General features: G+C 37.9%; 1 protein-coding gene across 1 annotated transcript; it reads left to right on the top strand.

Moving 5' to 3' along the window:
• Positions 1-27,765, top strand: LOC122318991 (CHD3-type chromatin-remodeling factor PICKLE). Its single transcript, XM_043136826.1, has 31 exons — positions 1-136; positions 1,546-1,695; positions 2,825-2,962; positions 3,061-3,215; positions 3,481-3,642; positions 4,572-4,813; positions 4,915-5,010; positions 5,093-5,229; positions 5,309-5,521; positions 5,608-5,715; positions 6,362-6,412; positions 6,538-6,637; positions 13,459-13,601; positions 13,685-13,788; positions 13,977-14,115; positions 14,242-14,411; positions 15,561-15,627; positions 15,715-15,837; positions 17,418-17,527; positions 17,609-17,690; positions 18,549-18,746; positions 19,002-19,152; positions 19,257-19,362; positions 19,607-19,681; positions 21,132-21,193; positions 21,298-21,374; positions 22,389-22,519; positions 24,092-24,467; positions 26,138-26,267; positions 26,640-26,713; positions 26,873-27,765. The coding sequence occupies exons 2-31, from the start codon at positions 1,549-1,551 to the stop codon at positions 27,422-27,424; spliced, it is 4,419 nt and encodes a 1,472-aa protein (XP_042992760.1). The 5' UTR covers positions 1-136; positions 1,546-1,548; the 3' UTR covers positions 27,425-27,765.

Raw genomic sequence — 27,765 nt, forward strand, 5'->3', positions numbered from 1 at the left:
GTGAGGTTAGCACCACCTTCTCTCTCTCCTGCAGGACGGACCGCCTTTTGCTCCCTCTAACCCTCTCCCTACTCCGGGTTTGGGTCCGTGCTTCAAATTTTGGACGCACTTTGGCCCCCAGATCCGGCTACTTCCGGTAATTCCCTCTCTCCTCTCCACGATTCTTACAGTACCATGTCCTAAACACTTCACCTGCCGTTAACTTAAAAATCTCAGATTAATTATCCACAAAAGAAAGAAAATCTTGAAAATGGTCGATGAACCTTGAACTTCCTGTCGTCCTAGGAAATGCCCTTTTTGCATTATACGATACTTGCTTACTGAAATTGCGATGTGGTTCCCTCTGTAACTCATCCTTTGCATATCGCTTTGCTTGCTACTTGTAGGTTCAGTGTGGGCTTGAAGTTAGGGTTGCATTGCTCTGATTTTAGCTCGTATTTTTTTTATAGTTTTTTTTTTTCCAATTTTACTTTGTTCTTTCTTTTTGGTGAGGAATCTTTCATTTCCAAACCGAAATGAGGAATTATGAATTCCCTCTTTGTTCTGAAACCTGCAATATCATATACGCATATATCCTCTCAAGAAAAGAATACAAACCCTTAACTGGAGGGCCAATGATATACGCATATATCCTCTCAAGAAAAGAATATCCCCTTAACTGGAAGGCCAAAATACCGTATCTCAAAACCGTACGTACTTAACACAGATATACATAAATACAAAGTATTCGTGTATACACACGCTCACATACATTTGTATAATAAAGTGAATATAAATATATATATATATATATATTATGTGATACATATAAATGCATACAAACAAATACACCACACAAATACATACATTTTATGTATATGTGTATATAATTACATTGATCTGCGTATATGCGATGCATATTTACATACGCACACATGCATTTAGGATAGATGCTCACATTATCTTCTCCTTTTTCATTATTGGGTATCTTTTCAACAACTACGTGTATAAGCCCTTGTGCGTTTTCCTATTTATAACTGATACAGTTCCAGTAAGTCTGTTCTCGTACATGTATATGATGCATGGGACATTCTGATACGTTGACAGATATTTGATTTGAACGCTTTGTTTAATTTACTCGTAACTGTGTCAGTGTTTTCATCTCTCTACGAAATTGGCAAGGAATAAATATAACTTCAGCATATGGCAAAATTGGTTACATAATTCTTATAGCGGAGTTGTACGTTATACCTATCAAAAAATTCTTATAGCGGAGTTGTACCTTCAAGTCCGGCTTGACTGCCGATTTGGGCACGAAGATAGAAATATATTTATGGCATATGATATTTAAGGAATCCCGATTATCACGGATACTTTTTTTTTTATAAGTATTATCACGGATACTTGAAGGCATTATACACTGCTTGTGGACTGATTTGTGTCAGTCAAAACCAATTAATATCTTTTGATTTCAGAGCATTATTATGATCTGAACTGTAAGATTCTTTTAATCATTCACTTGCCATTAGTAGATTTGAATTCAAAAGATGTTTTTCTTCCTCCTAGAATATGAGTAGCTTGGTAGAGAGGCTTCGTGCTAGATCAGACCGGAAGCCAATATACAACATTGATGAATCAGATGATGATGCCGATCTTTTGCCTGGAAAACATGGGACTGCTCATGAGAAGTTTGAAAAGATAGTCAGGAGCGATACGGTTTGTTTTTGTTTTTGTTCTTTTAGAGCTTATTTTTTCTTTTCTTCGCCCTTATTGGACTTGTTTACTTGTTCTAGATGATGAATTTCAAAGAATGAAACATTGTTGCCACCTTCAATACTGAGTTTCTTAATTGTTTGGTTGGCTCATAAAATTTGGTTATGCATCCTCTGAAATGAGGTGCTTGAGAATCAGTTCTCATAAGTACCTCAAGTATTTTTTCTTTAATGCTAAATATATTTAGTATACAATCCTTGCGTCTTCTATAGCGACATGATAGGTTCTTATCTCTTGTATACCATCTTGTGTACTGGGGCTATGCCTATTATTATTAACACTACCGTTTACTTATAAAAAAAAAATATTTATAGTATACAAAATAAAGTTCTTTCTAAGAGAAAAAAATTAATCCTAAATCGAAATATACTTTGAAACTTTTTTTTTTTGATTGGCACCGGGTGTCCGGAAACAATGTTCCAACTAATCTCGGGGGTGCATAGGCCCTCAGTAAGGAGTTTCCTGCAAGTGCACATCAGGTAATTCAAAGGGAAAATCTCTTAGTTCGATAGCTCCTAGAGATTGTTTACACCCAAGTGGATTTGAACCTTAGACTTGGGCGGAGCATACCCCAAGCCCAAAGCCTTTACCACTTGAGCCAAACCCTGGGGTTTATTCTATGAAACTTGTCAATTTAGATATTAAGCATTTTATAATAAAAAGTGATGCTGGGAAAATTTTCAACCCCCTTTAGTTTGTGGCATATGTAACCTGAAAATCTGGGCTTCATCCAGATTACTTATGTGATATGCTTTAATGTGTTCAAAACATGTATTTTCATTGTTGCTTGAGGGCTTTTGAACTTCATAGCAATGACAGCAAGTGGGTGGCAGTGTTTGGCCATTTGATGGCAAATATCGTGTCATGTTACTTTGGTGCATGACAGAAAAGGCTTTAATTTGTCATGTTATTCTCAGGTTATTTTATTGCATGTCTAATGGTTTATCGGTTTATCTGTCTTATAGATAGAAAATTTTATTTACTCTGGCTATCTATCTTTTTTGCATTTTTTTAAATATTTTGTTAATCTAACAATTGATTTTTTTTTTTTTTTTTTTTTTAAAAAACATAGAAGGAGAATTTATGTCAAGCTTGTGGAGAAAGCGGGAATCTTCTCTGTTGTGAAACATGCACTTATGCTTATCATTCCAAGTGCTTACTTCCTCCTCTTAAAGCTCCTCTTCCTGGCAACTGGAGGTGTCCTGAATGTGTATGATTCCATATCTGGAACTATTGTTTGCTTTTGTCAAGCGAACTATGGATTTTGTGTGTTGGTTATAGCTGCTGATGAACATGCTTTATTTTCAGGTTAGTCCACTCAATGATATCGAGAAGATATTGGACTGTGAAATGCGCCCTACTGTTGCTGATGATAGTGATGCCTCAACGTTGGGATCAAAGCAAATTTTTGTAAAACAATATCTTGTAAAGTGGAAAGGATTATCTTATTTGCATTCCACCTGGTAACTTCCTGGCTAATGATTATCGAAGAATATGTTTTTAGGGGAAAACTTTGTTTAGTTGACCAATACTTCTAAAAGGACTTTGATTTCTAGTAAATCTTTTTAATCCTGGAATATGTTTTTTTTTATGTTTTCTTGTTGTTCTTTGTGCTATTTGGAATATATATTTATGTAATTGCTAGTATGGCCGTGCTTTTCAACCTTTTTCCTTGAATTTTTGTTAGTGTGATGCTTTCCAATTACATGCCATACAATCTTAATACAGGGTGCCAGAGAAAGAGTTCCTAAAAGCTTTTAAGACACATCCTCGTCTAAAGACTAAAGTAAACAATTTCCATCGTCAAATGGCATCTAACAATAACTCTGAGGAAGACTTTGTTGCCATTCGACCTGAATGGACTACAGTTGATCGGATTCTTGCTTGCAGGTGCAACCATCTCAAAGTTTTGTTAATACATAATATGAGATGAATTTTGCTTCAATTTTGCTCTCTGAGTTCAATGCTTTAAACTTGAGTTTGAGCAAAATTCCAATGCTCTAGGGCTTGAAATATTTTTAGAAGGTTTAAAATCAATGCCAAAGTGTTAAAAAAAAGTACCATGTTGAAGTGAGCGTAGGGAAAAAAGAAAAAAGTGAGTGGTTAGAGAGTTTTAGTACTATTTGGCATATGGTTTGCCTGCTATTTGCTGCGTTCTTAAATTTTCTTTTGGGACAAGCCTTTAATTTATTTTCTATTGATATATTAACATCCATCTCAGGTGTTTCTAATGTATACTCCCCCTGTACGTGGGTAATGCCTTTTGCTCATTGATATAATCACCTTGCTATATAAAAAAAAACTTTTATCATAAAACTTTTAAATTTCTTTTTATCGTAGCATCACAAAGTGGACTAGTTCAAATCACTTGACTTGTACACTGCAAAATAATGGGGTGGAAGGTTTTACTGTCATAAATTCATTTCTTAGTCTTGATTGGTGTTAATGAAATAAATAATTAATATTTCCATCAGTTTATGCTTTAGGGATAAGTGGTGATGCACATGGTATTAGAGCATAAGTTTTGAGTTCGAAGTCTAACTTTACACTTCATTCCATTAATTAAATATTCTACGTGTTGGGTCCACTTATTGCGAGAGAGTCTGACCCACATGTGAGGGGAAGTGTTAATGATATAAATAATTAAATATTTCCATCAGCTTAAGCTTTTGGGACAAGTGGTGACTTCACAATTGGTTCTTATGAGCTTGTTATCAAATTGTTTTTTTATTTTTATTTTTTCTATTTATCATTTCGATCTGTTTGAACATGTAATGGAACTGATTTTGGAATCTGATGTCATTTACTGAATGCTACAGAGGTGATGATGATGAGAAGGAATATCTTGTGAAGTGGAAAGAACTTTCATATGATGAATGTTACTGGGAATTTGAATCAGATATTTCTGCATTTCAGCCAGAAATAGAGAAATTTAAAATAATTCAGTCTAGGTATACCAAGTCTAGTAAGCAGAAAAGCAGCCCAAAAGATGCTATGGAATCAAAGAAGAAGCAGAAAGAATTTCAACAGTATGAACACAGTCCTGACTTTCTTTCTGGAGGTAATATTGTCTGATATATACTCTCTAACATGGCTCACTTTTTCTATATGCTATTGGTTTGATAATTGTGAACTCTTGATTGGATTTCGGTATAAATGAAGGTACACTACATCCATATCAGCTTGAAGGATTGAACTTCCTACGTTTCTCTTGGTCCAAACAAACTCATGTAATACTAGCTGATGAGATGGGACTTGGTGAGTCTTCTTTCTTCCTCTCTTTGAGGAGCTGTCTGTGCATCTTCATGACTGGATTTTGCGATCTCTTTGTTGGTTGCAGGAAAAACTATACAGAGTATTGCTTTTTTGGCCTCTCTTTTTGAAGAGAACCTTTCTCACCATTTGGTGGTTGCTCCACTTTCAACTCTGCGAAATTGGGAACGTGAATTTGCAACATGGGCTCCTCAAATGAACGTTGTATGTACATTGGATCTGTCTATTTAGCATTTTCATTGGCTGGTCAATATTTTCCTGAACTAAAGCTTCCTTTCTGCAGGTTATGTATGTTGGGTCTGCCCAAGCTCGTGCTGTTATTAGGGAATATGAATTTTACTTTCCCAAAAGTCACAAGAAAATCAAGAAAAAGAAATCTGGTCAAGTTGTTACTGAAAGCAAGCAAGATAGGATAAAATTTGATGTCCTTCTAACATCGTATGAGATGATTAACTTGGACTCAGCATCCTTGAAACCGATCAAGTGGGAGTGCATGGTAACAATCTCCAACTCATTGCATTCTTTGCTTGTCCTCAATTTGTGCTTTGTATTTTTTCCCCTAATGCTAATTTCTGTTCATAGATTGTTGATGAAGGTCATCGTCTTAAAAACAAGGATTCAAAATTGTTTTCTTCCTTGAAGCAGTATTCAAGTAGACATCGAGTGCTTTTGACTGGGACTCCTCTTCAGGTTTATTGTCAGATTATGCTATTATTTTGGGATCAAATTCTACGATATGAGTTTTTTATTTCTCCTTGGATGAATGCATGATGTGTTTTCTCCACATTGCTGTGATTTCTGTAAGTCACTAAACATCAGAATGGACTTTACTATAGGACGGTGATTAATCATACAGCCTGTTCTTTAAGTGAGTGGCAGAAAAAAGATCAATTCAGTATTATTAGTTTGGGTTCTCATCTCATGATAATACACCATGTATTGGAAGAGGGGGGGGGGGGGGGGCACGAGTTATCGGTTAAAATGTGCAAGGAGCTGACTTTTCATCCTAGTATAAATGTCTGCTATCGTATTAATATTATTACTTTGGAATTTGGATTTATCTTTTTCTTCTTTTTGGTGTTTATGCTATCTTTCACTCATTGCTTGATGCAAGTTATATAGATGAATATTTGTCATTATCGCATATGTTTGATCGGAAAGCATGTGCATTATCATCTCTAGGGAATAAAAAAATAATACTTGTTTTCGTTTTATTTATTTAGTAGCTTTTATGTTTGCATTAATATGCTTATTTCTGACTTCAGTTGCTTTTTACATGCGGCTTAGTTATTCATACAAACCTGTTTATGGGGGGACCCTTCTTTTCCATTTTCAGAATAATCTCGATGAACTTTTCATGCTTATGCACTTCCTTGACGCTGGAAAGGTTAGTATATAGCACAGCAGTTTCGTGCTGTGGATGTTAGTGTTCATTTCCTTAAAAGTATGTTATAGAAATTGATTCATGGACATCATGACTGTTTTCTTGCTCATGATTTCTATTTTCTGCAGTTTGGAAGTTTAGAGGAGTTCCAGGAAGAGTTTAAGGATATCAATCAAGAAGAGCAGATTTCTAGGCTTCATAAAATGTTGGCCCCCCATCTCCTTAGAAGTATGGTTCTTAAACTCTTTCAAGTGACAAAAATTTCACTTTATCACCTTGTTATGAGTTTCATTATTGGGTGTATTGGCTAAAGCAATGGTTTATGATAGCTATGTAATATGAATTTTTAACTCAACTCAAAGTTTCTAGTCTTTTTTTGGTTTTCCCTTTATCTTTCAATTATTTTTTATTTTTTATTTATTTTTTATTCTTCCTATTGTCTTTTATCTGCAATGGTTACTGTTGTTGCATGGGTCTGGATGGGAGGATCGGTAGGCCCCAGAGCTTTTTTTCTGGAAGCATGTAGGTCCTGTAACTGATCCATGTATCTTAGTATGTGTTGCAAAGAATGCATCATCTATGTGATAGCAAAACCCATGCTTAACTTTTTTTGGGTGACCAGCATGTGCTGTTACATAGCTTGACTGCTTTTAATACTGTCTTATTATTCTTTTTTTAAATTTACAGGCATTCTTAGATTGCAGAATGCATACGCTTTTCATCTGTTTTGCCAATATGTTTCCATATTGAACCTAAATGAAGTTAATGTTTGCGCTCAATTATTATTAATGTTCTTACAAACTCTATTGTGGCAATAATTGCTGAAAACACTCCAACATAGCACCCTTTAGAAGTTATCATGTTCTGCTTAAGAAGTTTTCTTTTTGATAAGTAAAAAGATATATATTAAATCATAAAGAGGGCAAGGCCCAAGTACACAGGGGGTATACAAAGAGCCTAGCTACAGTCTAAGAGCTGCGAAGGGCAGCATGAAGTTCAGTAAAGGAAGTGCCATTCAGTACAATAGAAGAGGCCCATAATACTAAAGTGTGGTAGAAGAAATCCCTTAACCCTTCCGGTGAACGCTCCCTATCCTCAAAGCAGTGACTATTCCTTTCGTTCCAAGTGCACCACATTAGACAAAGTGGCACAATTTTCCAAATGTCTGCAATCTGCCCCTTTCCCCGAACACCTCTCCAACATGCCAACAGTTCGATCACCTTTCTAGGCATTGCCCATGCCAAGCCTAGTCTTGTGAAGATGTCATCCCATAAGACCGTAACTGCTTCACAGTGTAGGAGTAGATGATCCGCTGTCTCACTGTTGTGTTTGCACATGAAGCACCGATCTGTTAGGTAGAGGCCATGTCTTCTCAGTTTGTCGATAGTCAGAATACTCCCATGGGATGCTAGCCAACCGAAGAAGGCAACTTTTAGAGGAGCCTTAGTCCTCCAAATGCACTTCCAAGGGAATGCAGTGGAGGGGTGTGCCGATAGTACCTTGTAGAGGGAACGCACTGAGAATCGCTTGTTCCTTGTTGGCAACCAAAGCAGATGATCTTCTCCATCAACTTGTGGATTTGACACTTGTAACATGCATGTCTCCCAACTCCCAATCTTGTGCCGCTTGAGTGAATCTTACTGACCAATGAGTGGAATTAGAGGAGCTGTCCATATTGTCGGCAACTGTGGCCTCCTTATCGAATGCAATCCTGAAAAGGGAAGGAAAAGTGATCTTCAAGGCTACCTCGCCACACCAAGTGTCGTGCCAGAAGCTAACTTGGTTGCCTCGTCCTACCACCATTCTGCAATTAGTAAGAAAAACTTCCCAACTATTGCGTATGAATTTCCACAAACCTATGCCATGAGCCCCTCTTACTACATTGGAGCACCAACCTCCCCGTAGGCTCCCGTATTTACCATTGATTATTTCCTTCCAAAGGGCATCTCTTTTCCTGTGGTATCTCCATAGCCATTTGCCTAGTAGGGCCTTATTGAAAGTTCTCAAGTTGCGGAGCCCCAAACCTCCAATAGCCATAGGTGTGCATACCTTATCCCATTTGATCAAATGGAATTTTTTCACATCCTCAGAACTACCCCATAAGAAATCACAAAAGGTCTTCTTCAATCTATGCGCCACATTTGCAGGCAAGGGGAATAGGGAGAGAAAATATGTGGGAAGATTAGAAAGTGTGCTCTTAATAAGAGTGACTCTGCCTCCTTTGGATAGATAGAGTCGCTTCCAATTCGCAAGTTTGCGTTCGATTTTCTCGACCACCCCATCCCACATAATTTTGGATTTGTGAGGGAGACCAAGATACTTCATAGGCAAGGATGACACCTTACAGCCCAGAAAACCAGCCAATTCGCTTAGATTATCCACCGCACCAACTTGAAAAATTTCAAATTTTGCAAGATTGACCTCGAGTCCTGAGACGGCTTTGAAGCATAGCAAAAGAGCCCTTAGGGAGCGAATCTGACCAGGGTCCAGCTCGCAAAAATCAAAGTGTCATCAACAAAGAGAAGATGGGAAACTGAGAGATTCCCATGGGTGGAGCCGCCCATTGAGAAGCCCGAGATGAAACCACCCTTCAACATTCCATTCAATATTCTACTTAGGACATCCATTACTAAAATAAAGAGAAGAGGGGATAGAGGGTCCCCTTGCCGCAGACCCCGGGAGCTTTTGAAAAAACCTTCAGGGGTGCCATTCACCAGGACACAAAATCTGACAGTAGTGATACAATGTTTCATCCATTGGCACCACCTTTCCCCAAAGCCGTACCTGCCAAGTATGTACAACAAGAAGTCCCAATTTACATGATCGAAGGCTTTTTCCATGTCTAGCTTGCATAAAATACCTGGATTGCCAGTTTTAACCTTGCTATCCAGACATTCGTTAGCCATAAGGACGGAATCAAGAATTTGCCTCCCTTTCACAAAGGCGTTTTGGGACTTCGATATAATCTTCCCAATAATTGCACTCATCTGCCGGGCTAACACTTTGGAAATGATTTTATAGATCCCACCCACCAAGCTGATGGGGCGAAAGTCATGCACCTCAACTGACCTTGCCCTTTTTGGAATAAGGGCAATAAAAGAGGCATTGAGACTTTTCTCAAATTTCAAGAAAGAGTGAAATTCAAGAAATACTTTCATAATATCGTCTTTGACGATGTCAACAGCTTGAAAGAATGCCATTGTGAAACCGTCGGGACCTGGGGCCTTGTCTTTTTCCATCCCTTTTAGAACAATACACACCACCTCCTCTTCGAACGGCCTTTCCAACCACACTGCACTTGGTGCATAGATAGAGTCGAAAGTTAGTCCATCTACCTTAGGTCGCTAGGGGTGTTGCTCTTTAAGAAGTTGATCATAAAAGTGAACGATGTGTTCTTTGATTGCTACCCTGTTAGAGATAATCCTCCCTTCGGTGTGTAGGACTTCGATGGTGTTGGTTCATCGATGAGAGTTGGCAACACGATGGAAAAATTTAGTGCACTTGTCCCCTTTTTTCAACCAAAGGGCCTGTGATTTTTGTCTCTGCGATATCTCCTCCATAAACGTGATTTTTTCCAATTCAACTACTACCACCGTCTTCCTTTCCTTCTCGTCCGCTGTGAGAGCCCCTGTCACGTCTTTGTCCTCAAGTCTCTGTAGTTCCTGAAAGAAGTTTTCTCCTTGATCGTTTAGATTCCCAAAAATTTCCTTGTTCCATGTCCTCAGATCATTTTTCAAGGTTTTAAGTTTCCCAGCTAAGACAAAACTGGGGGAGCCCGAAATCTTATAGGAGGACCATCAAGATCTGATTTTGTCCATAAACCCCTCCGTCTTCAGCTACACATTCTCGAATTTGAAGTGTCTCCGCTCCTCGTGAAGACTCCCACAGTCCAATAAAAGTGAAAAATGATCTAAGCAAAGCCTAGGGAGGCATTTTTTGACATAGGATGGGAAAGTGTCTCCCAGGAGGGGGAGACAACAAATCTGTCTAGGCGAGACCATGCCCTCCCGTTTGACCATGTGTAGTCGCCCCCTGCTAGGGAAAGGTTGATCAAATCCAGCTCAAAGAGTAAGGTTGTGAAGTCGGCCATGTCTGACCCCGAAATAGTGACCCATGTCTGACCCCGAAATAGTGACCCCTGACCGTTCACTCGAGAACTGAGTGGTATTGAAATCACCTCCAATGCACCAAGGGCCCTCCCACCAGTTGCACAATCTAACAATCTCATCCCATAGAAACTTCCTGCTATTGTCATTCTTCGGACCATACACGCCTGCAAAACCCCATTCAAACCCGTCCTCCAGTGACTTGAAGGAACATGCAACCACGAACCCGCCAATGGATTCATCCACCAAATCAACTGCTCTCTTGTCCCATATCACAATAATACCCCCTGATGCACCCTTGGAAGGTAAGCTAGTCCATCCCGCATAAGTGCAATTCCATAAGCTTCTAATAATTGTCCTGTCCACAAACTTCAATTTTGTCTCCTGTAAACAAACGATGTTAGCCTTCCAATCCCGGATTAAGTTCTTCACTTTAAGGCGTTTGTTCGGGTTATTTAAACCCCGAACATTCCATGAGAGGATCTTGGGCTTCATGGATCCCCTAGGTTCAACCTATCGACAATCTTCTCCCTACCAGTGCTTCCTTCCCGAGAGCCATAATTTACAGAGTATGAGAGTCTCTTTAATTCCCTTTCTCTTTTGGTGGCGGAACGGTGAATGTGTGACTGCTCCACTGCAATAGCTGTGAAAAGAGCTGTCAGTTGATCCTCGAAGCCGATGCAAGAGATCCCTGCACAATGCCGAATGTCTTCTATCTTCTTCAGCACCCAATCTGTTTGTGGGTCAGACCACGGTAGTGCTGGGGGGTAGAGAACAAATGGGACTAGGATCATCCCCTTCGTTTCCCATTTTCGTGATAGGCACTAGTTGACCTGACCCACAATCACCCTCCTCTTCTTCCTCCTTTTCAGAGCGTAGATCTTCCTCTTCCTCAACAGTGCAGAGAATCTTTAAAGGAAATACGGAAGCTTCGGTCAAGGAGTGGCCTGTGCAGACCACTGGGAGAGAGTAGGCTTCTTCCCGTGAAGGCAGGTGGCTTCCTAGGGACTCTGTTGGGAAGATCGGCCCTGTTTGTGATGGCCTCGATCCTTTGGAGGCTTGAGAAACGACGGTGGCATCAATTTCCTCTCCAGACGTCTCTGCCGAAGACTTGTGTGACGCCGTTGTGCCCAAAAGCCTTGTGTTGTTGTTGCCAGAAGGTTTGACGGGGGCCGTCGGCGCTGTCTGTGCTGCCAGCGAGGATGTTGACTAGGTTTGGCTGGTCGAGCTTGTGGGGGAGCTACCGAGTCGAGTTTTAGGGCTGCCAGGGTGTTGGGCTGGGGTGTGATGGGAGTTGGGCTGCTGGGTTGTATGCCCAATCCGAGTGGAAGGCCCAGCCTGGGAGTGAGAAAGCAGAGGGCTTATTGCCCGTGCTGTTGAGTGAGGGCTTTCAGCCCTTGGAGGCTTCAAAGGCCCATTGGGCCCAATGCATACCAAAGGCCCTTTTGGCCCGGTGCTTGATGAGGGCTTAAAATAAACTTCTTTCTTTGCCCTTGCAGAGACGTGCCTTCCCATTTCGGGAAGTAAATCTTTTGGAGCTTCCGAAGCATTCGGGGGTGCAGCAGGCGTAAACACAGTGGTCTCCCTACCCAGTCCCATCACAATGCCCAGACCCATATATACTTTTTTCATCAAAAAAGCAACTTCCTAAAGGATACCCGAAAGTTTAGCTTTGACATCCCAGAAAATCCCTTCGATTTCACCTAACTTTGTACCCTTGTCAGAAAGCTCCTCGTCCACTGGGTAGTGACCAATTTTTTCTTCCATCGACGCCATGGCAGAGCTGCCCTCTGCCACAGCGCCGGACCAGATGGCGGCGTAGGAAACTGACTTCCCATCCTGCGACGGCACACCCTCTGAGTGCACCACCACACGTTCGACTACTTTCCTAAGGTTGTAGGCGAAGTCCTCCCAGCCACAACTCTTGACACCTTCAGGGATGATTAAAGAACCTATTCTCTTGGCATTGGTGAACTCCTCCAAATGAAGATAATAGCCCCTAGTATTGCTAAGGAGATGAAGAGTGAGGACCCCGTTTCCAGTCCTCATCTTTTTGAAGAAATTTTCGCGCCACCTAGTCTAGGTGGCTTCCACTACCATTTTAACCACCCATGAAGCTGCCGCTCCATTGATGAGGAGGAAAGTAGCCATACGTATGTTCTTCTCAAGAATACGATAACAGTTGACATTCATCTTTGAGAAGATTCCATAGTGAATTGCCTACTACTTTCCATCACAGTTGGGTAGTAGTAGAAGGAAGGAAGTATAAGGAAGGGGAAAAGGGTGGGGGAGAGTGGGTAACAGAAAGTGAGGGGGAATCAACTCCGGTGAAGGGCGCCGGAGTGGAGGCTGGTAGCATGCATGCAGGGACGAGGGGGTGTGTACGGAGAGAAAATCTAGAAAAAAAAATATAGATAAATTCTAATGCATCCATCCGCTTAAGAAGTTATTGAACCTAAATGAAGTTAATGTTTGCTCTCAATTATTATTAATGTTGTTACAAACTCTATTGTGGCAATAATTGCTGAAAACACTTCAACATAGCACCCTTTAGAAGTTATCATGTTCTGCTTAAGAAGTTACGAAAAATTAAGTGATTAGAGTAATCTTCTCTTCTGTATGATACTTTTGGTTTACCTTGAACTCAAATTTCCTTTTTAGGGGAAGGACATCCTCCCCAATCCTCGGACTTCATTTAGTTCATTACCGTCATATACATTTTGATGGTGGGGTTGTGTATCTAGGGCTCACTCCCTAAGGGTGGGTCAAAAGGATCCTGCCTTGAAGAGGTTGGGTGTCATAAAAATAAAAAAAATAAAAAATAAAAAATTCAAACCCAAGTTTTTACGGTGTAAGAGGAGATTTATCTTAATTCACCTCTAACCTTTTGAAATTATATTACATTACTGAAGATGTGGCTGTAAATGTTGTATGCTATTGCAGGAGTAAAAAAAGATGTAATGAAGGAACTTCCTCCTAAAAAGGAACTTATTTTACGTGTTGAACTGAGTAACAAACAGAAAGAATACTATAAAGCAATTCTGACTCGGAACTATCAGATACTAACTCGACGTGGTGGTGCACAGGTAGGGTTGCTTGTTTAATATTTTAATAGCTTTTCATTTTATTTTTGATCTAACATGTTACTGTGGTTGAATACCTGTTTCAGATTTCTCTAATCAATGTGGTTATGGAATTGCGAAAGCTCTGCTGTCACCCTTATATGTTAGAAGGAGTTGAACCTGATATAGAAGATACAAAAGAATCTTTCAAGTAATTATGTACTTCCTATCAATATTGCCATCTATATTCAATGAGGACGGCAGGATTGTTTGGCAATAGATACAGTGAATTTGTTCTGATTTTTATGTGCCAGATTGTATCTACCATAATTTTTTCTTAGTAAGCTATAACAATGTTCCTCTGTTTTTTGCTTCTACTTTTCTTTTTTTGTTTTACAGACAGCTCCTGGAATCATCAGGGAAGTTGCAATTGTTGGACAAAATGATGGTGAAGCTGAAAGAGCAAGGTCATAGAGTTCTCATATATTCACAATTTCAACACATGCTGGACTTGCTCGAAGATTACTGCACTTATAAGGTTTACATTCAACATTATCTTGCCTGCGTACTTTTATGTATGCATTTAGTTGGAATTAATTATATTACACAGAAACATTTTATATAAGTTGTTTAATGTTGCTTCATACTTTTTCTATGGGGTCAGAAATGGATGTATGAGCGGATAGATGGCAAAGTTGGTGGAGCTGAAAGACAAATTAGAATAGACCGATTTAATGCCAAGAATTCATCCAGGTTTTGTTTTTTGCTCTCGACCAGAGCTGGAGGCTTGGGAATAAACCTTGCAACTGCTGATACAGTTATCATATATGATAGGTAAAAATCTTACTCTCTGACATGTCTTCCCTTTTCTTTTAAAATATTATAGCTGTGATGGACCTACTACTGGCGTTTGATTTCTGGATTACTAATTGATAATCATTAATCAATTGTTGATATTTTTTTGTGTGTGAAGTAATAAACTCTTTGGTTGCTTCAAAGGGATATAAAGTCATGGTTCTGTGAACCTAGAGTTTATGAAGACAGTGAAGATGCATTTAATGAATGGCTGAACTAGTAATTTTCCACGCATCGTGGTTTTCTATATGGTGGAATTTGATGATTGCATGGGAAGGGGTTTTGGGTTCAGCGATGCCATGATTGAAACTATGGAATGTTAGTTCTAGCTATAATTGTTGTAAAGGTGCAAGCGGCCTAATGCAAATTAAAGATGTTGTTTAGAGTAATTATCTCTGTATTCCAGTGACTAGATTCCGATACTGGTATGATGAGATGGAGGCTCTATGGTGGATATGGAAGTGTGCTCTTTTACACATGAAGAGTTTCCTTGGAAATAAATGTGGCATGCAGAGGTGCTTCCTGAAGTCACAAATTTCACTAGGTTTGAATCAGTTCAAAAGATTATGAGATTATGTGCTTTACACGGTCTGAATCACTTCTTCATATAGTGATGCTACTTGGGCCATAGGATGGTGGGTCATTCTAGCATTGTGCAGGGGCTAGAGCTCTATTATGTGGTGTCTTGTTTCTTAATGTTGTATTGACTACATCCTGATAGCCGAGTTTCTTCTAGGTAGTCATTGTAGCATTGACATGGCAATGGGTTGGTTTTGATTGTGCCCTGTCATTGGATCTCTCTAATGCTATTTCAAAGACTGCATAGCCACTTAATTCAGATTTTAGTGGTTTACATTGTATGCTGTTAAGAGAGGGAGGGAGGGAGGGCTCCCCTTAGGCTTCATCGTTGGCAGCAACAGAGTTAGTGTTATCCTCAGGGTAATAAATGATGGTGGTAACTCTTCATTTATCTCGGTACTGAAAATGAGTTTGCACTTTTAGATTTAGATTTAGATTTATTTGAAAGAAAAAGATGTGTCATATGTTGTTCTAATATGTGTGAGATAACTTCTCTATTTTATTTGTCAAGCATTTTTTCATTCACCAAAAAACCTTATCGTTTTGCAGTGATTGGAATCCCCATGCCGATCTACAAGCTATGGCTAGAGCTCATCGACTTGGGCAAACTAACAAGGTTGATATCATTCCTCAATATTGTTACGACAAATTATTATTGTGGTCCTTTGCTTGCTTTAAGGTTGAGTTTGCTTTGGTGCTGCAGGTGATGATTTATAGGCTCGTAACACGAGGAACCATTGAAGAAAGGATGATGCAAATGACTAAGAAGAAAATGGTGTTAGAACATCTCGTTGTTGGGAGGCTGAAGGCTCAAAACATTAACCAGGTAAATGATGTTCTTTTAGATACTAATGCTGTTGTTATATTCTGTAAAAGGTATGCCATTGTCAGCAATATATATTTTTTCCTTATTGGTTTTGAAATCTTCCAAGTTTTTCAATCTCTCTATTTATGGTAGTGTTGTTTTTTGATAAGCTTTGTTGACATGTTTCGAGTACTCTGCCATGGTAGAAATATTCATAATTATCCAAATTTTTGTGGCCTTGATGCTTGTTTTTATAATATTTCAGGCTTGTCTTTGATTTTTATTTTCTTTGTACATAAGTGTAATTTGAAATAGGTAAATCATGAAATTTAAACGAACTAGATGGATTAGATGGGTTGAGGGCTGGGTTAGGGTTACAGTTTCCTGCTATTAGGAATATTGCAGGTCATGGTTTGGGCTGGATCTGTTAGCACACTATTAATTCCAGTGGGAACTGGGAATCTGGCCAAATCTCTCTGTTGCTATCCCTAGTCATTGTGCAACCATGAGATATATCCTTGTTATATAAAGGGGGCAATGCTTTTCCTCAAAGTGGCTCCTTCAAGTGAAGACCAGAGAAAATGAAGTTACTTCGACGTATACATGCTAGATGACTAGAAAACAATGGTTGTCCAAAAGATGCTGCAAGAATCAGGAATATTACAGTTTCACTACTTTTGGTGTACTGAATCCTGATCAACTGGTTTTTGTGTACTTTTCATTCCCCTTCAAGAAATATCTCTGGATGCTAGTATCTCAAGAGGTTTGTACTGGAGATTGTGCAGCCCAGCCTTTGGATTAGCAGTTTGAAAAGTAGAATGTAATTGTCGATCACTTGATCTTCCTTAAAACCAGTCATGATAGATTTTTCTAAGAAAAAACTCCCATCTAGTCAGATCAACTTTTTTCAGTGGTGAGTAGCATGTTATATGACTATAATTTAAACTTGAAAAGCGGATTCTCAATTGCAAGAATCAATTCCAAAGTGTGACAAGTGTGAAAAAGAAACTGTGATACATGCTATCACGACATGTTGTTATAGAGGTATAAATCTGCTGAATGGTGACAAGCCCATCTGTTAAAATTGATTTTACTGGTTGATTCTTCTTTATATGTGCATAGTTTTATTTAGGGTGTGCTGTATGCTTCAAGTACCTAATTTTTAATGTTGGATGGAAAGGAATGATCAGTGTTTTAATTATAAGGAGCGAACTTTGGAGGAACTACGAAATTTTTTTGTGAACACATTATTGCTCTGGTTTTCTGCTTTTGTTTAACGGAGCTAATGGCATAATGCTCATGATTTTCTGTTGTCGCTTTCTGCTTCTTAGAATGTATTTAGGTGTTTCTTTTGTATACTCCCTGTGTAAATGGGCATCAATCACCTATTTCATTCGTATTAATAAAACTTTCTTTCGTATTAATAAAACTGTCTTTCTTATATAAAAACAAAAAAGTACCCTATTTTGAATGACGACTTCTGATAGAAGTCTAATGCAAGCCAGAGATTGTTTGTTTGCACTGAGGAACTAAAATTATCTGATTAAATGTATTTACATACACAATGATGAAAATTCTAAGTGATTCTGATTTTACTTTAGGAAGAGTTAGATGACATCATAAGGTATGGCTCAAAGGAGTTATTTGCTGATGAGAATGACGAAGCAGGGAAATCCAGACAAATTCATTATGATGATGCTGCAATAGATAGGTAAGTTCTTTTCTTACCGTTTTGATTCGATTCATGACCATTTGGGCTCAAAATTCTTTTGTTACATTTTTTATGTAACAGATTACTTGATCGTGAACATGCTGGAGATGATGATGCTACATTGGATGATGAAGAAGAAGATGGGTTTTTAAAAGCCTTTAAGGTTTTATCTAATCTTATAGTATCATATGCATTACATCATTGCGCTTCTAGTATTTAAGTTATGGGCTTTATTTCCCTATGTCCGACATACTTGTATTTGTACTTCTTGGTGTGATGTTTTAACACAGTTGTCTTTGATTACATAGAAAAGAAAAGACCAAAATAGGGTTGTGGTGTTGGCAAGGAGGAGTGACTCTTGGCGGAGGAAGTGTCAGTCTTGCTTACATATAGAAAGAATCCAAATATGGAAGTCACTTTGGTTACCATTGTTTTACTTTCATGCATAAATTTGACCTGGTTTGGATGGAATTGTACCATCCAATGGTGACATTAAATTAGCTAAACAGCAGAGCATGCTATTGGTGTGGCTTCGGCAGTGCTATTGCTAAGGCTTGTGGAATCCCAAATATTATGACATCCTCGTATCAATATGTTCAGAGTCTTTTGAATATTATGTTGCATTACATATGTCTGATAATAGCTTCTGGTTACTTTTTAGTTATTGTTCCATACTTTTTAGGCATTCTTCCTTGTGCTAGTTCATATCTGTTCCTTTTTGGTCTCATCAGACAAATATATACGCTTCTCGTGACAGCACACATAGACATTAATGGACTTACTCTACATGATTTTCTTTCATCCCTTTCTATTTCTAGCAAGATGACTTTCTTCTACACCCAATGTTTAGATATCATACAAATATTTAATATTTCCGCCATTGGGATTGTTTTAATATATGTGAACATCCAATTTGTGATTGTTTCTGAACAGCTTTGTGGAACAGCATAGGATTTCATCATTATATTCTCTGCTTCTTTCTTGTTTTCTAAAAAATTAAATAAAGTGTTATATTTTGTAGGTGGCAAATTTTGAATATATTGATGAAGCAGAGGCTGTACCAGAGGAGGAAGCACAGAAGCCAACTGTTGACAATAAGACTACAACAAGCAATTCAGAAAGATCAAGTTACTGGGAAGAGTTGTTAAGAGACAGATATGAAGTGCACAAAATTGAAGAGTTCAATGCTTTGGGCAAGGGAAAGAGAAGCCGAAAGCAGGTATTGGTTTGGTCTTTATGACATCAATTAGAATCACTTGGTTCCATATTGTCTGTTATATACTTCGAATGCTACAGTAGTGTATTTGCATGCACAGGAGCACTCATATTCTAAGGAAAATCTTTATTCAAAGATGTCAAATGATCTGTATATGACTTTTCTTTTGGGAGAATGTTCCCATCTTTGTTACTTATTCCAGTCTCAATTCTCCATGGATATGGGGGGATTAGTGTGTGCTTTTGGGATTTTGTTCAGATGGTATCTGTTGAAGAAGATGACCTAGCTGGTTTGGAAGATGTGAGCTCTGATGGTGAGGATGATAACTATGAAGCTGAGCTGACCGATGGTGAAACAACTACAACAGGAGCTCCTTCTGGGAGAAAGCCTTACAAAAAGAAATCTCGTGGTACTTCTTTGTACAAGTATTGTTCAATAAGCTAATCACAACGATTTGGTCAGCATGTGCTGACTGTAGTGCCACTTCCTTGTTCCTTGTGATTACTTTTACAGTGGATGGCACCGAGCCACTTCCTTTGATGGAAGGCGAAGGTAGATCATTCAGGGTGCTAGGTTTCAATCAAAATCAGAGGGCAGCATTTGTGCAAATTTTGATGAGGTTCTCTCTCACATTTGTAACCAATTTTACAGTAGTTGTTAGATGTAAACCACACCTCCCCCCCCCCGGGGCCAAAACAAAAAGAAAAGAAAAGAAAGAAAAACACACGACACACAAATCATACACATGTAAATTTGTAGAATTGTTGAGTATGTTATTGCAAGAAACTGAAACTTCTTGGAATGGCATATGTAAGTCTGATCACTTCCAATTTGCGAATGTCTTACTCTTGAATGATTTACAGGTTTGGGGTTGGTGATTTTGACTGGAAGGAGTTTGCATCTCGCATGAAGCAGAAGACCTATGAAGAAATAAAAGAGTATTCTTTATAGCTTTTGCTAATCTTCTTGAATTGCAGTTAAAATGTCTTTGGAATTTATCACATTATAATTTCTTAACTTACAAAAAAAAAAAAAAATGTTATTGGAATTTATGGTGGCCTTGTCTTTGTCATCTTGTTTGGGCAATAAGTTTAAACATTTTATCTCCACACTTTCCAGGATGGGATGACCATGCACATGTGCTTTAGGACTGCCAGTATACTTGCTTTAGGACTGCTAATACACTTGTCTTGTTTTCTAGAAACTACTGGAATGATAAACTCAATTTGCAGAAGATTCACTTGTTTTAGGCCTCGTTTGGTTATACTGATGAGATAAGATGAGAAATCTGTGAATAATATAGTGAGATAGTTTGTGAATAGTTGTGAAATAATTTGAGTCAAGATGTTTTATGGGGTTTTGGAAAAGGAGAGAGAAAAGGTTGAATAAAAATATTAGAAAATTAAATTATCTTTAGAATATAATTGTTTAATATTATTTTTGTTTTTGGATTTGAAAATGTTGAATTGTTTTTTGTGTTTTGTTTGGAAGTTTGGAAAAGTTGTAATGGTTAGTTAATGATTAGATGAAAAAGCTGAAAATTTGAAATTGAAAGTGTTTGTATTTGAATGATGTTTGGATGTTGAGATGAGATGAGATGAGATAGGTTGAAGACCATCTGTGAAACCAAACGGGGCCAGTTCTATGAATTTGATTACTTTTTCCTAATATGAAAAATGTTTTGGGATCAAGTCAATAAGGGGCAAGGATTGAGGTGTCAAGCGTTCCAATGTGTTGTTTCCACCTTTTTTGTTCAGGTTTAATAATAAGTCCATACTGTTGAATCACACAATTTAGTACAGCATGAAAAATTTAACAAAGACTAGATAGGTTTATATGTGTTCATTTCATTTTATTCCAATTGCAATTGTATCAAACTGACACATTGCAAAATATTGTATATCACATTTCAGATTCACTAAATATATTGAGGAGATTTTTCCACACTAAATATATTCAGATTCTCTCGAGCATGCCATTTTTCTGCAACATTAGTGAAGTTTTCTAACATCTTTTATGGCATGTTGTAAAACGAATATTTGAAGCTAAAAGTGGTCTTAATTCTTATGCATTAATGTTGAGCTGCCATAAATTTACTCCAACTAGACTTATAAAAAATAAATAAATTTACTTCAACTATACCATGATGTAAGTGCAGTTGGGTTTGATTCTTGTTTCCCTAGAAACTTTTCCACACTGCCAAAAAGAGTTCTGTATATTATTATACATGCCTGTAATGATTAGACTTGATTATGATCTTGAGGCACAAAGTTAAAATAATATTATAAGGTAGATAAATTGCATATGTATGCATGTATGTTTACTCTTTGCATTTTCTTTGAAGTAGATAATTGGTATGTTGATATACTAGTTATATTTTTTCTTCAGTTATGGGGTTCTCTTCTTGTCTCACATTGCTGAAGATATAACAGACACCCCAACCTTTTCAGGTCATAAAAACCTGCTGCTTCCATTTCTTATTTTGTTTTCCTTCGTCTGTAACCATGTCTGCTCTGTTGCTAAAGCTTTTATCTACTACTTATCTTGGTTATAGATGGTGTTCCTAAGGAAGGACTCAGAATACAAGATGTGCTTGTTAGGATTGCAGTTCTGATGCTAGTAAGGGACAAAGTAAGTTTTGGTAAAAGAATATTGCTGTATTTAGTTCTTTCCTTGGTTAAATGTTCAATTTTTTTTTTTTCTGAGTTATACATTTAAATCCTTATTTATTTATTTTGTTGATTTTAGTAGTTGGGGTACATTGTAGGGATCCTTGTATGACTCAACCAAGTGATGGATGTGGATTGTCTCTTTTCCCTGTTTTGTCTTTTAGGGAAATGGTCATTATGTGATATGATTTTTCTCATCTCCTGAGGCATAAGCTTATACCTATAAGCACAAGGCTTGGGATTTGTTAATTTACATTATGCAAGTTGTATTATTGATTTTTTTTTTTTTTTATTTGGCCAACTTAGCAATGGTTTTCACTAAGTAGTTCCTGAGCCTAGAGATAGGAGGGCTCTCGTAGCACCTCATTTAAGCATGTGAGAGAACAGGGGTGAAATGAAAGAATTGAATTTTTATGTGCAATAGACTTATCTTACAGATTGTTTTCTTTGCATTAAGTTTGAATTAACTCAGTATGGGCATTCTTGTAGATATATTAGTATAGTTCTTTGGTCTGATAGTGTTGGGCAGAGTTTTAAGTTCAAACCTACAATGGAGAATTTGACTCCATGGTTTTAACTTGGGCAGGAAGAACTAAATTGCAATGTATTGAATGTATATTTATTAGAATAGGAAAGTAGAGATGTGCAAGTTGTTACAATTAATGATGAAGAGGAACGCAAAAAGTGACCATATCTTATCCTGAATCAGTTCTTCATGTGGAAGGGTAGATTGTGGAAGATGCAACCCATATTTTAAACAATTCTAACAAAGTGAAGATGTGCATGTTGAGTATGTGTGATTCCAGGGCATTTGTTAAATAAAAAAGGAAGATATATCTCATATCAGGGCTTTGGAGAAACTCAATTCAATTCTTTATGTATAAATGTACATTTCTATTGATAAAGCTTACCTTCCAATTCTCTACATTTCTCGAGGCTAAACTCTTTTTTCCCTTCTTTTTGGGTGTAATGATAGGTGAAGTTCTCATCAGAAAATCCAGGCACTCCACTTTTCACAGAGGACATCATATCTCGGTACCCAGGGTTGAAGGGTGGAAAATCTTGGAAGGAGGAACATGATTCGTTATTGTTGCGTGCTGTACTGAAGTATGTTTCTGTTACTGGTTTATACTATTTGCAATAATTTATAAACTGTTACGCATGTTTGCTTGTATCCTTCCTTTGTAATATAATATCTCCTAGTTGTATAGTAAGGCGGGCTGGTTTGGATGTTGAGATGAGATGAGACTCATCTCAACATCTAAACATCACTAAAACACAAATGCTTCTCAATTTCAAATCGTCAACTTTTTTATCTAATCATTACCTAATCATTACAACTTTTCCAAATTTCTAAACAAAACACAAAAAACAATTAAATTTTCTCAAATCCCAAAACAAAAATAATATTAAAAAATTATATTCTAACAACATTTTAACTTTATAATATTTTTATTCAACTTTTTCTCTCTCATTTTCCAAAACCCCATAAAAACATCTTTACTCACACCATTTCACTACCATTCACAGATTTTTCATCTCATCTCTTCTCATCTCAAATCCAAACGAGGCTTCATATTTATAGGTTCTGAGATTGACTGTGATTTGTACTTTGTACTCAGGCATAAGTGTACGAGTAACTATTTTTCTATGCATGTATGGAACTCTTTTATGTGTGGTGCAATAATTGGCTAGAAACGAGTAGTTGTTCTGTTAATTTTAGGAAATACTTCATATTCAATTTGAAGGGCTTGATAGTTAGTAAATTAAATCGCAAAACATTGTTAGCCGGACTTCTCTTACATTCAGTGTTTTTTGTAAGCTACTGTGTTGTTTGTAATAGCGTGGCCTAATTAAACTTCTACTTCTGCCAATGGTCATTGGACCAAATGGCATCTTCTCACCACTTAAACAAGGGGTAGAGAATGAGATCATAGGTTCAAATCCTATCACATGAGTGTATTTACCTATAAAAGAATGCTTCAAGTTTGGGGTTCTTGAACCGATGAGATTTCAACCATGCATTCTACATGTTGCTGTTGAAAATAGATTGGCAGATATAGGTGCTCAATCATCTTGAAGTTGATTATATTTCAAACTGTTTAGAACTCTTTGTAGTTGGGCTATTGCTGTGGATTTTAATGGCATAGCCCTTCATGATTTTCTTGCCTCTAATGTGCCTACCAAGTTAGGGCATCAGAGTTGTGTACTGGCTTTGCCATTCTTTGATCAATATAATTTATTTATTTATGAAAAAAAAAAAATAATTCAAACTGGGATTGGCCTGAAAAGGGAGGTCTCAGATGGGAAAGTCAGTATGGTGTGCATCATCTCTTCCGCATGATTGTTAGCCAAATTCGTTTGTCAGACCATGGATATTTGTAGGCTATAGATAGTTTGTGTGCTTGGCCGTTGCTTTATTTTTTTATTTTTTTTTTCTGTACTCCATGCACACACGTGACCACATTTGCACACGTTTGTTAGTTTATGAATGTTTAGTATTATCTGTGTGACTTCTCACTAAATCCTACATTGGGGAGATGAAGTATAATAGAAATGAATGAATATGATAAAGTTGCATTGAGTGCTTGATAATTTAGCTTTGCTAAAACACTCAGTTCACACAGACATTTGTTTAATTACTTATCACTTGCTTTCGTCTTCTTGCTTTCATAAAAGGCATGGGTATGGAAGATGGCAAGCTATTGTTGATGACAAGGATCTGAGGATTCAGGAGGTGATTTGTCAAGAGTTAAATCTCCCCTTCATAAATCTACCTGTCCCAGGACAAGCTGCTTCCCAATCACAAAATGGTACAAATACAGCTAATGCCGTAGCGCCTGGCTCCCAGTTAAAGGAAAATGGTGGTGGGAATGATATAGCAACTGATGTTGCACCTGGAACTGCTGATGCTTCAAACCAAGCACGGCTACATCAAGACCCTTCTATACTACTATACTTCAGAGATATGCAGAGAAGACAGGTTGAGTTTATCAAGAAAAGGGTGCTTCTCTTGGAAAAGGGACTCAATGCAGAGTACCAGAAAGAATACTTCGTAAGTTTAATTACATTTTTCACGCACCTGCATATTGGTTTATTATGTGTATTCTGTAGGAGCCTGAAGGAAATTAGCCTAAAATATTATTGTCTCGGTAAAAGTTAATGCCAATTGCAATATTTCTTATGGACTTGTTATATTAATTCATTAATTCAGATAACATAGATGAGATAATGAATGTTGCATGTAGTCATGGGTAAGATACTTGACCTCAATTTAGGATTGGTAGACAAAGGAACGCTAAGTGATGTTAACCTAAGCAACCAAACAATGAAGGACAGCTAGCCTGTTGTATTATCTGTTTAGGTATCTCTTCTTTTGGTTGCTGGAGACCCTATTTGTTGCATACAATTAATAACTCCTCAAAGGTAGGCAGAAAGCACATTCCCTATGGAGGGATGATCATTGAGCATCAGTCCACCACCTCGTTGTTGTCAAGTTGTGGTGAAGCCCAAATCATTCTGCAGTCTTGAATGTGGGCCAGAGTTCTTAATATCATTTTTCCAATCATTGCTAGGCAGGACAGATTCTTTCAATTAAATCTATATTCAACGAGATGGACTGTACTTGTAACACTACCCAGATCTGAGTCAGGCTCAACCTGATTAGACAGGCTGTTCAATAAACATTGTATCTCCTGTTGGTCTCAGCAGTTGAGAGTTTGAAGAGTTTCCTGACCTCATGGCCTGTCTTTAGATTTGGAATCTTTTCCCTTCCCGCAAAGTGTTTTGCTTTGATAAGGTCCTCGTGTACTTTGAATCTTAACCAATTACCTCTGGGCTTTGACAGATGTCACGTCCTCTGAAGTGCTGTTAATGTAAATACAGTGATCATACCATAACTTTTCAGAACTTGGGACAACTTCGATCTAGTTTATTTTTTAGCCTCCTCATACTCTCATCTAACCCTTCCTACCAATAAGTGGTGCTGTAATCATCTCAAGCCCTTATTATTTAGCTTGTGTTAGCTCACGTACAGGGTCATCGTGCCTTACTTAGATGGCATTGGTTTTCATTCTGTCTGACCATGGTTGCTTTTTAATTTTTCTTGCGCTTTTTATTTCCCTTACTCTTTTTAGACAACCCCCCCCCCCCCCCCCCCCCAACACACACAAAACAAAAAAGAAGAAGAAGATTGTTTTGCATGCAGAATTGACAAAAATAATTCATTATCGAGTCCTATTCAATTCTAAGCATCTATCTTGTTGAATGCTTTTTGGAATAAATTGCAATGCTAAAAAGTTAGTCTGGAAAATCTAGGTACCTCCACCTGCTGAGTCACTACGTCCAAAGTTATGTTTGAAATCCTTTGCTTATCTTAGTTACATTTTCCATGATTCCCTGCTATGTTATGTACATCTCCCTTGGCCGATTGACTGGATTTAATGCCACAAAGAGGTTTCTGAAACATTTCTTCCACCAGCATGGACTGTATTTAAGTTTGAACCTGCAAATAACTAGCTTGGGTAGCCCTATGCTTTTGATATCCTTGGTTACATATTGGCTTTAAATATGTGGTCATCATTTCCAAGAGTAAGTAAACAGGATTTCTCGCGACATTATGCTAAATTTAAGCATATGAATTGTGTATTTCATCACTTGTAAGGAGATGGCACTTGCTTGCTTGTGGACTTGGATAGTTTTCATTCTCCTTGATTGTGTCCTCAGGGTGATGTGAAACCAAACGAGACTGCTAGTGAGGAGCCTGAAAATGAACCTAAGCTTACAAATATGCCAAGTCCCAATGTGGAGGTTGATACCCAAGTGATTGATCAATCGCCTCAAGTAGAAGCAATAAGTAAGTCTTAACTTTAGTTCTGGAATGATCGCTGATCAATATTGTAAATTGTATCAGATTTTCCCCCTCTTTTCAAGAATATGAAATTCAGAATCATGTATCGTATGGTTTTTACCATTAACAACAGTTCCAGCAGAATTTTATATCAATGCAGGTTTCACTTAAAGAAAAAAAAATTAAAATATTGTCGCTGGTCATTTGCTCATTTTTCATTTTTCTGGTCCTTGGCTACAAATCTCAGTGGTAAATAATTCACGGAAGAGTTGCATATCCTGATCAATTTCACATCATCATAAGATGTCTAATTTCTACTATTGATTGATATGAGTCACTTGATCTGGCTCGGTTATGACTAATATTGTGCCTATACAGCTACCGAAGAAATTGCTGCTGCTGTTTGTGATGATGACCGAGATCGATTGGAATTGGCTCAGCTTTATAACGAGGTAAATCCTTGCCTTGAGCGCATTTTACATCACAGTTCGTGCATATTGGCTGCATTTTTGTTGGGATAAAGAAGTCATGATGCAGAGGCGGAACACTTTTGGAAGACATGCTAGCCAACAGGTTACAGTTATTTACCGTCTGTTCAATATTTTTGGCAGATGTGCAAGATTGTAGAGGAAAACGCCCAGGAATCAGTTCCGACATCGTTAGCAAACCAATCTGTGACGAGTGTCAACTTGGGAAAGAAACTCCTGCCGTTGGAAAGCATCTATGAAGACGTAAATCGCATTCTTTCTCCTGCACAGACGAATCCCCCCACTTCAGAACAGCCAATGAATACGGGGCAACAATCACAAGTTGAATCACAGAACACCATTTCAGGTACTGGATTACCATCTACGCAGCATGATGACCACAGCCCTGCTTCCATGGTGGTAACAGAGATGGTGGATGTGGAAACAGAACCTCTAAACGAAAGCGGCAAGTTGATGGAGTCAAACCCAGACCAAGACTCAGACCCAGCAAAAATACACAGTGAGTCGCCTCTTAATGTTCAACCTTCTACAGATCAAAGTCGTCCAACGGCAGAAAATGCAAGTTTGCCTGATATATCTGTGGATGATGTGGAAATGGAAGAAAGGAATGACGATGCCATACCCAACGGAAGCACAGAGAAATCAGAGCCGGGGGTCATTATTTTGGATGACTGACACATACATGTAACATCACTAAAGCCGCCCATTCTTACACATTCTCATGAAGCATTGCTCTCTATAACATTTCAAAGTAACAATTTTTACCTGAAACCAAATTAATTTTAATGGAACTTCATGGGTAGTTTACAAAATCTCTTATTTAGTTTCTACTTCTGTTAAGGTGTGTTTGATAACCACCAATTCTGATGACGCTCCGAATGCTTGTAAAGGAGGAAGAAGTGGTGGTTGGGTGTGTCTATGACACTTCTGATGCCAAAGTTAGAACGTATCTTTTGTTGAGAACTAAGAGAGGAAAAAATAAGAAAGTTATGAAAGTGATTAACTTTCTTCCATTA

The sequence above is a fragment of the Carya illinoinensis genome, chromosome 8 (assembly GCF_018687715.1).
Source record: "Carya illinoinensis cultivar Pawnee chromosome 8, C.illinoinensisPawnee_v1, whole genome shotgun sequence".
Classification (NCBI taxonomy): Eukaryota; Viridiplantae; Streptophyta; class Magnoliopsida; order Fagales; family Juglandaceae; genus Carya; species Carya illinoinensis.

What these genes read in the sequence shown, in the direction of transcription:
- LOC122318991 (XM_043136826.1), top strand. Translation starts at nt 1,549, where the DNA reads ATGAGTAGCTTGGTAGAGAGGCTTCGTGCTAGATCAGACCGGAAGCCA. An exon ending in CTCGACGTGGTGGTGCACAG is followed by an intron (nt 13,602 to 13,684) that starts GTAGGGTTGCTT and finishes TACCTGTTTCAG; the next exon opens with ATTTCTCTAATCAATGTGGT. An exon ending in TTTGTGCAAATTTTGATGAG is followed by an intron (nt 19,363 to 19,606) that starts GTTCTCTCTCAC and finishes AATGATTTACAG; the next exon opens with GTTTGGGGTTGGTGATTTTG.